A 10,456-nucleotide genomic window follows, 5' to 3' on the forward strand; every position below is an offset into this window, starting at 1 on the left:
CTATATGATAATGAATGATCAACTCTAACATATGAGGAAGAAGTGTGGGATGAACCATGGGTAGTGGCAAAGGTATCACTTTAGGAAGTGCCCTTTTGATCCTAGATTCAGCATCAACTTGTCTATTCAATTCAATCAACTGTGACGTAGTAATCTTAGGACACATTTTAATTCCATGGCCAAAAATCTTAAGTAGATGTGCTTTCACCCTACAATAAGATCCTTTGTAAGTGCCACTTGCATTTGAATGACACATTACATCCTCCTTCAAAATTTTTCCTAACCTTGTAACATGAATCCATAAAGGCTTATCAGTTTCTACAGATGGCTCTTTTGAACCACTCCCACCAGCATTAGAGCTCATTTTGCTTTTAAATTCACCAGTAAAGTAGAAGAAATAAAGACTTAATAAATATTTTCAAATAAAGTTAAAAAATAATTAAAGAACCATTGCATCATGCGTTATGCCGGTCAGGTCGCGGGGTCAAGGGGCAGCACCCACTGCCCCCGGAACAAAAATTTTATTGTAAGAGTAAAAGCGCAGTGAAAGCGCATCAAAAGCGTAGTGAAAGTGCAGCAAAAGCGCGGTGAAAGCGCAGCGAAAGCGCAACAAAAGCGCAGTGAAAGCGCAACAAAAGCGCAGTGAAAGCTCATTGAAAGCGCAGTAAAAGCACATCAAAAGCGCAGTGAAAACGCATTAAATAAACAAATTTTTTTGTAAGAGTAATTTTAATCCAAAATAAATAAAATACTTTAAAAAAATATGCTCTTCCGATCACAAATCTACAGAATCATTGATAAATGAAGAGAAATGACGAATGGAAAAAAAAGGCGAAATCAACTTACAATTTTGAAAAAATTTCTCCGGTTTAGCGTCAGCTTCCCTCGGCTGCGCGTTGAAATTAAGGAGGATGGCTTGTTGCTTACAGCCGGAAGGGAAGACCAAGGGTGCGATCTCCAGCCGACCGCTGCTCGCCTCAATCGCTTGGGAAGACCATGAATACGAATAGGAATACGGGATTAAGGCGAAGATGAAGACTCGGGTATGAGCCGACTAATATGAAGGCACGGGTATCCGACACGCGTGTCCAGTTTAATTTTTCTTTTTTTAAATGGAACACGCTAATGACGTGTTCGACACGTGTCCTCGCCGTGTCGGACGCGTGCCCGTGTCCGACGCAGCATACCCTCTTAAAACGAAGTGTCGATGCATCATCGAAAGGCATTTGATACCTATTGGAAAGTTCTAAAGGGTATTTTGGCAACCAATTAGAGTTAGAATTTATCTTATCTGAATAAGATAAAAGTCAAAAGAAGCTAAGACTAAGAGTATTTGGCTACTACTTGAACATTAATGATGCTTGGTACAAGGTCACCTATTTTGACTAGATAAATCTTAAACTTTGGGAAGACTAAAGGTATTTGACAACCACTAAAAGTCTAGATTTTGATAGATCTATTGATGTTCAATTTGGGTAGAACAAGTTCTAAAAGAATGAGCTAGGAAATACCATAAAAGGTTTGGATTCTACCTAAACTCACAATTTTCTAAGAAGACTCTTGTTTGGGGATGTCTACACTTAGTATTTGGGACTAAGATTGAAATTTAATTTTTTTTTAGAGAAAGAAAAGATTGACTTTCCTTTGGAGAAAGATGAATTTGATTTCCTTTTGAGGAAAGATGGAAGATTTGAAATTTTAAACCACGGTTTTGGTAATACGGACCCAGTCTACAACCAGATGAAAAGAATATTTCTATTTAGAAGAAATACCCATTCATTGAATGACAAATTTGGATACAATCAATTGTATTATTTTTGAGGTAACATTAGTTGATAGGCAACATAGGACGTTTATCATTGCAATCAATTAATGGTAAGACCTACCTTGATAGGCTTTTTCTACCACAAAGGGGTCCTCCCAAGTAGGCTCGAACTTGCAACCAATTTTGCGGAGAGCTAGAATCGGTCTGCGAAGAACTAAGACTAAGTCGTCAACCTCAGCGGAGTCGCCAAAAAACCCATTGGAGAAATTTTGTCATCCTCAACGGATTGAGATATTTTGTGATCGAGCACGGCATAAAAAATAATATATTATCTTGAAAGACAAAAATATTATTTTGATATAGACTTGATAACAAAAATCTTTTAATAGAGATTTTCCCCATTCAATATTGAATAGAGTTTATTTTATTCTGGGATACACATGCTCCATAAAAGCAAGCCCTATGATTAATTACATATCAAGCATTTATTACTTGAGAAAACTTTTGATTAAATTAGTGGTTTCTTAAAGTTGTTGACCTACCAACTGACCTTTGTATTGTAACGTTGGCACTCTAGACTTACATAGAGGATTGCCAATATAAAAGGAAGTCTCCTAGATCATCCATCCATGGTGGCAAATTACTATGAGATCATAAGCTATGGAGTTTTATGTTGCTGATGTCAGGGTTGAGGGCCTTCTTCATGGTTGGTGGCATCATCATGGACATTAACCAAAGAGTAGAGAAGAGTATAAACAAATAGCAATAGTGGCTAATGATGAAAGATAAGATAAAAGCATCTCACTTCTCTATTATCTCCAATTTTTCACATTAAATGTTTAGAGATTTGTGTAATTTATTTTCCATATTGCTTCAATGTCCATGCAAAATTTGAGATTGGCCTAGATTTTCTTATCAACATTTGTTGCCCTCTATTTTAGAACTTATTTAAAAAAAATGAAAAGTAGCTTATTTAAAGAAAAAAAATATGAAGAATATTTTTCTAGTGTACTCCAAACAAAGGCATGCAAGGAGATCAATTATCATGAGGCTATTTTTTGAAGTAATTCCTTGCAGCAAAGCAATCAACTTAAATAATATTACAACATTTTATTCTTAAGTAGAGAAGAGGCTAGTGTAAGTCAAAGCCACTTGATCACGTTTGTCACATTAGAGTTGAGACCGGCATAGCTCAAACCACACCACCATGTACGTAGTCAAAAGCCAACGGTTAAAAATTAGGCATAATGCTACCTTCACACCGAGAGTAGATCAATGGTGAGATACAATCCACTGCCATGGAATTTCAAGAAGACGATAGTCGAGGACAGAGACACTTTAGTGCTACTTTAATTAAAGAAGAGGATACCATCTTTCTATTTGGGATGGAATGGTGTTAGCTTTGTGCATCAATTTTATATTGGGTAGGCTCTATTCGGCTTTCAGAACTTAATAGGGCTTGAACAATTTAGAGTTTAATAGGTTCCTTAAACACTTTTCTTTAGGTTAATAGATGGCATACAAAAGAGACAATTTGCTAGTTTATCCTCTCAGGCGATCATGATCGATTAGGTTTTTTTTTTTTTCATGATCGAGTAGGTTGAAGCCACTCCACCGCCCATTTCTCTAGAGACTTCAAATCAAATATAGGGTGGATACATTCTACCTAAAGCTTCCCTTGAATTGAAGTAGACTTAACTAGATCTCTCCAACTGGAGGTCAAACTCTTGCGAAATAAATGTCAAAGCGAGAAAGGTCTAGAGCTCACATCACAAATACTAGGCAAAAACTTTGAAGAGAAGGTTAGTACATGCCACAGTCACAACACTCCAACTATATAGTTGGAGTAGAACAAAGACATGTTTTTAGTGCTTGCTTGGCTCACTAGATCGAGATCAATTATGTCAGTTACTATGGAAAGAAGGGTTTTGATTATTGGTTCGGCTCCTAGAGTTTTCTACCTTTGAATTTATTTATATTTGTAGCCATAACCCCAACCAACGGCCAGATCCATAAAGGCAAATCATACCCCAAATCATAACCATCATCCACCGTATCTCACCCAAATCCATGTCCATCTCGGTCAAACTACCTCTTAAGCATTTAATTCCCACAAGATCTTCTCTTTAGGTGCTACTACTGCAGAGTAGCTGCCCTCCTTCCATCCATTGCTCACTCTTCATGAACATATGCAACTCGGCCCCAGCAAGAGAAGTCACCAACCTTCTTTCGTACCTGAAAAACTCATAAGTCAAGGCATCAACCAGTCCCAGTTGGCTCCAGGCCCATTCAATATTTAAGCCCAGTTCTGTTTTTTGTGGAAGTGCAATTGATCACCAATACAAAGAGCTGACATGCACTGCACCGCTAGAATGTGGAGCTATTTGAAGTCTAGATATGGTGTTTGCACAACATAATAGCTACATCATATGAATGAGAAAAGGGAAGTCGCAACCTTCAATGCTGCAAGTTCTCTCAAACCTTGCTCAACAGAAAGCATACTCTCAATGTTGCCTTCTCCAGCTATATCACTTAATTCACGTACCAGTTTATTTCTCCCAGAGAATTCATTCCCTAAGAAAGAAAAAGAAAAGAAAGGATATTGAGCATAAATCTAACTAATATAAATACTAATTACCTGAACTCACTTTTGTCCTTTAGTTACTTGCCTTTATTTGATGATTCTTCCTTTGCCTTTTGTCCAGCAGATATAACAACTTCGAGTGGGAGGGGAGCTAGTGAGGACCAGTACTCATATTTGGATGCCGCCATATCTAGATAGACACCTACAATATTAAATAAAATAATTGCACAAGTTGTCTGCTAATATAATGATCAAGTATAAAACTTAGTTTTTATATTTTTGTCCAACCAAGGATTTATATGATACAGTTGATTTTTTTTTTCCAAATAATCATGGCATATGACTTTCCTTTTATAAGAAAATAGACGTTAATGTTCAAACAATAAACACATGCACACATGAATACATAATAAAGTTGATAATACATATGTTGCAAGCGATGATAAAAAAAAAATTAAAGAATTAAATTATTATATTTTAAGGCCCCGACTTCAATTAAAATGATTAAATATAGCAGAAATTTAAAGTAAAATACAGGCTGAGGAACAAGACCCTTATCCCCCTGACCTCAACAAATGATCGAGTACAAGAAGATACCACAATGGGAGAAGCTCTAGAAGCAGGACCAGTCATATGGGAAGCATCACATGAGCAGTTGGTGGAGTGGATGGGGTGAGAAAGGAGGAAAGGCTTGCAACCACAGGAAGTGAGGACAACTTGTGCAAATTGATAAGTGGTCAGTCAAACAAATAGAGGATGGGCACCACTCAAGGTGCTGATGCCTACGACAGTAGATCCTAGATCACAAGAATAATGCCCCACAACCACCAAAGCACAATCATGCACGACAAAGTGGGAAAACACCACACGAAGAAGACAATGGAGCTAGATCACAAATCGCAAGCGCCTTACATGTGCAAGTGTCTGGAAGTGTCAATTTGGGTTGACAGAAGTGTCAATTTGCTTGATCTGACCTGAAGTTGAACAAACCAAAATCTACTTGACCATAATCCAACCTTCTTATTATATATGTCAAAATATTTGAACCAAACAAACCTAACCCTAACATGATTCCTCCAACCCGTTTATTATATAAATCAAGCAATTCTTTGGATAAAAGAGGCCAATTAACTCGAATATGACATTTTAACCTAATAATATACATGTCTAGTTTAACAATGTGTTTCTAGCTTTTCAAAACCAAAATCCAAATAGTAATCTAGTCAACATGAATAGGATTTTTTTTAGTCAAGTTCATGTTGAGTCATTTATTGACACCCCTACAGGAGCAAAGGCACGAAAGCCATGCACAAGGGCATCACGATCACAACAATCATCACCAAATAGGAGAGACCCAAGAAGATGACAAAGCTTACATAGGCAAGAGAGAAGGCTCTCCACATAGGCAATGCTAGGTACAAGCAGATTGGATGCGGAGTACAGAGTGATGATTACTGAGAGAAGATGATGTGCCCTATGCGTTGAAGAAGAGCCTGCGCGAGTTAGAAGTCCACAAAAATGGAGGAGATAACAAAATAAGTTTAATTAGGATTAACAAAGTTGTGTGACACATACAACCACAACTATTGTATGCCCATATTTTGCAAATGTTCTTAACATAACTTTGTTTGGAATCCAATAATTAGTTGTTGCAGAAATTCTCTACCTATTGTTGAAAAATTCTTCCGTTCTTAATTATTTTAAGCTTTGGCTAATGATCATGATCGTGACCTATTGTACTCTATCTTGTTGTTGGAGCTTATCTATCATGTGGAGCCGCAACTCACAGCCTTGTCTTTCAACTTTTTGGAGTCGCATCCTTCAGCATTGATAAATATTTTATTTTCCTTATTTATGAATCCTCACATGATGTTCTATCACCACGGTGACACCAAAAAGTGCAATCCAACCCAATCAAGTCAACTCCCATCAACTGACTAGAGCCTTGCAAAAAGTTGGGCCAAGTACCGATTGAATGAAAAGAATTCTCTAGTGGACTAAATTTGTCAGAACATATTTAAAGGGTAATGGGAGGCTTCAACATCTTCTAAGGATAGGAACGAAGATAGGAGATCTAATATTTGAAGCATGGGATAGAGCTTACGCCATAATCATGTCTTAGCTGTAGGAATTGATGGACCCATCAATTAGTCACATGACCACTGTAAATGAGATTTGGTATTCCATCACTGCACCTGATCAAGAGCTTGTGTTGCAAAGTATATGAAATCAAGTGAAGACTAGTAGAACCAAATAGGAAAAACAGAGATAATCTGCTAATTTGATGAAAAGCCTATGGCAAAAGATGGGTCACTAAGGTATCTGAGATGAAGTGCTTGAAAGAAGTCATTTTAACTAATTTTATTAAAAAACTTATAACTTTTTCATTGGACAAAATAGTATTCAAATTCTTTGAACTAAGGAAACAACTTTTGGGGTAAACAATCTCTTTGATCCGGGCAAAAGAAAGTAGGTGAAATATTGTGTTAGAATCTGAAAATCTTAGAAAATTCAACATTGGAAACCAAGATTGGTATGAGAGATGGAAAACAGACATATCGAAATATTCAATGAGAGAAAAATAAATAAATAAATAAATAAACTATGGTACACCTACTGTAATAAATCAAGGCATACAAAGGCGCATTGATGGAAAATAAATGGCAAATCAGCTAGTTGAGAAAAAGGAAACTAAGGACAACAAAGATCTCAATTCTACTCTCATCTAAAAGAATAAACTCACCATGATGAGGGTTAGGTCAAAGGAGAGCCCAACCTTGAAGAATTCTAAAAATCAAAAGCCTGATAGAATCCCTTGGTAAACTTCTAGTGCATGTTCATTGGCATTCTCAAGTATGTCTCCCAAAAAGTATTTGGGTAACTCTTGGTTGATTGACCTAGGAACCACATGAGACAAAACTCATACCTCATAATTCTTTAACATTTATATTCCATGCCCTAGCAATAGGTAAATCATTGTGGCAAATGGTTATCTTGCTACGATTATAGGACTGCGAGATATATATGTAATATCCTCTCTTTTCCTTAAAAATGTTCTTCATATACCAAACATATTAGCAAACATTGTCTCAAACCAAAACTTACAAAAGATCTTTAAATGGTTTGCAATTTTTTATCATTCTTAATATGTTTTTCAAGACCAAGAGTCAATGGGTAAGATTGAACCTGCCAAGAAAAAAGACGAGCACTACTATCTTGAAGCATTGGGAACTCCAAATAATGTCACAAGTAACTTGTTATTCTCTGCCTAAGCTCGTCAAATAAGAATGTCATTCGGTTTCAAAATTTTCGTATTCTATTTGATCACTGATTATGCTAGAGCAACATCGCAACATTATCCCTAACTTCCATTTCAAGATAAAAAATCAGTTTGAAATAAAAATTCTAAAAAAAAAACTTTAAAACAGATAAGGTAAAAAATTATTTCAATCATTTTTTATCTCCTCTGCAAAAATAAGGCATTTCTCATGAATCATATTGCCAAAATACACCACAACAAAAAACAATTTGTTCAAAGAAAAATTGGTTACTAGCATAACACCACTTGAGCATTATTATTTCACGATAATGTTCATATGTCTTATTGGTCGCACAGGTGGGTGGGTATGATTGCCGGGGGGGTGCGCGGATAACTCATGAAATGCATTTTAAAATTGTCTCAACACATTAGGAATTTTAACGGCTTTATAACTAAAATATTTTAAGTGCAGTTCCTAAATCAGAGGTAAACTTGACCCCAAAGGCCATTAAATATGTATTTCTTGGCTACACTTCTATAAAAAAAAAATAGAAGTGTTAATATGTTATCATTCTTCTTCTAGGACTTTATACTTAGTTGATGATGTAGCATTTGTTAAAAACAAACCATATTTCACACAATCTAATATTCAGACGATGTCTTGCTTATGAAAGATAAAGATAATCAAACATTCTTTAGCATCTTAAACTTCCTTCGTGTTGACCTCTGTACAAAGAAACAACAAGAGCAAAAAAAATGCAAATGCCTACGGTCCATTGCAGGAGGCCTGTTGTACATTCAACATATGGTTTGTGAGCAAATGTGAAAGATCTGCAATACATACAATCTCTCTAGAAATATAGATGTATGTACTACATGTCATTTGTGGGTAGATACAGAAAGACTTCAGTAAATGCAATATCCTGAAGTCAATTTTAGCCTATGAATGAATACATCTACCTGCTTATGAGAAACAAAAGCGAACGTACTGAAAAGGCCAAAGACTGTAGCCACTTGTTGTACACCTAATAGGTAGTCCACAAGAAAGTCACAAGGGAGTTGCAGCATATGCAAGCATATACAACTTAAAGCAGGAGATTCGTTAGTACACTACAATCTACCTGCATAAATCATATAAGTAGTGCACGACAGTCTACCTATATAAAGCAACAAACAACCCAATTCATAAGCTATTACGCCACGCCATCGGATCTGCAACACATGCAAGCAAACAGAAGGCGTCTACAGGTTACAATGCCATGCCACCGGATTTGCAACATTCATACAAGCGGACATAAGGCGTTTTTAAATATTGCAAAATACCCCCGCACATGCACCGTAGTTTGTATACACATAGCTTCATAAGGGGTAAATGCAATCACAAAACCCGCATGGGCCCCGGCGAGCGTGTTGTAAGTATACATGTAACGTCTAGGGATGCTGCGCGGGTCAATAAGTGAATTCAAGTTCAAACCCGATCCTTTTATGCGGATCAATAGGAGTCGACAGGATTCGAACTATCAAACAAATATACAGTTACGACGACCGATATACTTTTTTAATGCATTCATATTAGGCCTTCAAAGCCTATAACAATGAGAATTTACTAATAAAGGCACAAAGCCTATGAAACCCGACCCCCTATCGACAAGTTGATAGAATCAACAAGGTTTAATCAAATGAAAATAACCCCGTACACCCCGATAATGGCCGTGTTGAATATAAATCTCAACCACATGGGTTAACTCCAAACATTTCAAAATATTCTCAAACTTCCACAAAAATTCAAGTGAAATACAAGTGACCTTAAAGTCACCCCAATGATGGCCGCCGTGAAAGTAAATCTCAACCGGAGAGGACCATTTCAAATAATTCAAAATACCACTCCATAAAGTCCAAAATCCAAAACACCTAGAAAAATCTCAAAATCCAAATATTAAAAATTGAAATCTAACCCATCAAGTACTTAAAGCAAAAATCATCCAACCTCCGCAACAGTTTGTTGAGGTGGATAAATTCAAACATAACTTCAGCTCACATAGAGTCGAATGCCTAGTCGAAAATATCACTAGGATCCATTCTCAAATAGTCTTCTGCCATTAAGGACGTAGTACGTGCCTCTGACCGGCGATTTTGCCGCCAAATGGCACCGCAGGATAAACCAAATGGAAAATGCCTAGTCGAAAATATCCCCTGAACCGAGTGTTTTTGCCGCCAAATGGCACCACGAAATAGCGGTTATGGCCATAGCCAATACGTTCCTTAATGGCATCAAATCTTTGAGATATGAATCAATATGATATAATCGATAGGGCACAAAGCCCTCTGTTAGCTAAGGCGGATTCAAATTTGTCCCCTTAAGCAAATATCAAACCCAGGTCTCCAAGGTACCCTTGAACGAAGTAACCCATGGCTGCCGACAAGGATCCTTCTGTCAGGTTGGGTCGACCACCTCCTCTGACTAAGTATACTAGGGACCACGATGGCTCGGGATGACGGAACCATGGGATCTTGATCGGGTCAATCATCCATTCCCCCACCATCCGCTCTAAGTGCAAGATGGTGCAATTTTCAATTTTAAATATCAAACCTCTCAATCATTTTCAAGAGCATGCTGCTACTATACGCCTGATACTACGTATCTATGAATACAATGTACATGATTGACGAATAGCCTTAATCGAAAGTTCTCTCTCGTTATCGGGAGGGATAATTAACTATAAGGGCTTACGCCTATAGGAAACCAGAACTCAGATCATAAAGTCCTCACAAAATGAGGGCGAAATCTCTGGGTAGTGTCTTATCTACAAACCCATCTGCCTTCCAAAATTTACCTCGGAACTTAGTC

At 37.1% G+C, this 10,456-nt stretch overlaps 1 protein-coding gene across 4 annotated transcripts in view; it reads right to left on the reverse strand.

The window, feature by feature from the left end:
- The window catches only part of LOC110111855 (coiled-coil domain-containing protein SCD2), a 92,988-nt gene that overhangs the window by 46,132 nt on the left and 36,400 nt on the right, over nt 1-10,456 (reverse strand). For 3 of the 4 annotated variants that reach the window (XM_028695082.1, XM_028695081.1, XM_020843890.2), the window contains exons 11-12: nt 4,435-4,551; nt 4,221-4,339 (exon numbers count right to left, since the gene is read on the reverse strand). In XM_028695082.1, the coding sequence (XP_028550915.1) occupies nt 4,221-4,339; nt 4,435-4,551 (236 nt within the window). The remainder of the gene's footprint in view (nt 1-4,220; nt 4,340-4,434; nt 4,552-10,456) is intronic. The other variant, XM_020843891.2, reaches the window with a different exon arrangement.

The sequence above is a fragment of the Dendrobium catenatum genome, unplaced genomic scaffold, assembly GCF_001605985.2.
Source record: "Dendrobium catenatum unplaced genomic scaffold, ASM160598v2 fragScaff_scaffold_621, whole genome shotgun sequence".
In the NCBI taxonomy this organism is placed as follows: domain Eukaryota; kingdom Viridiplantae; phylum Streptophyta; class Magnoliopsida; order Asparagales; family Orchidaceae; genus Dendrobium; species Dendrobium catenatum.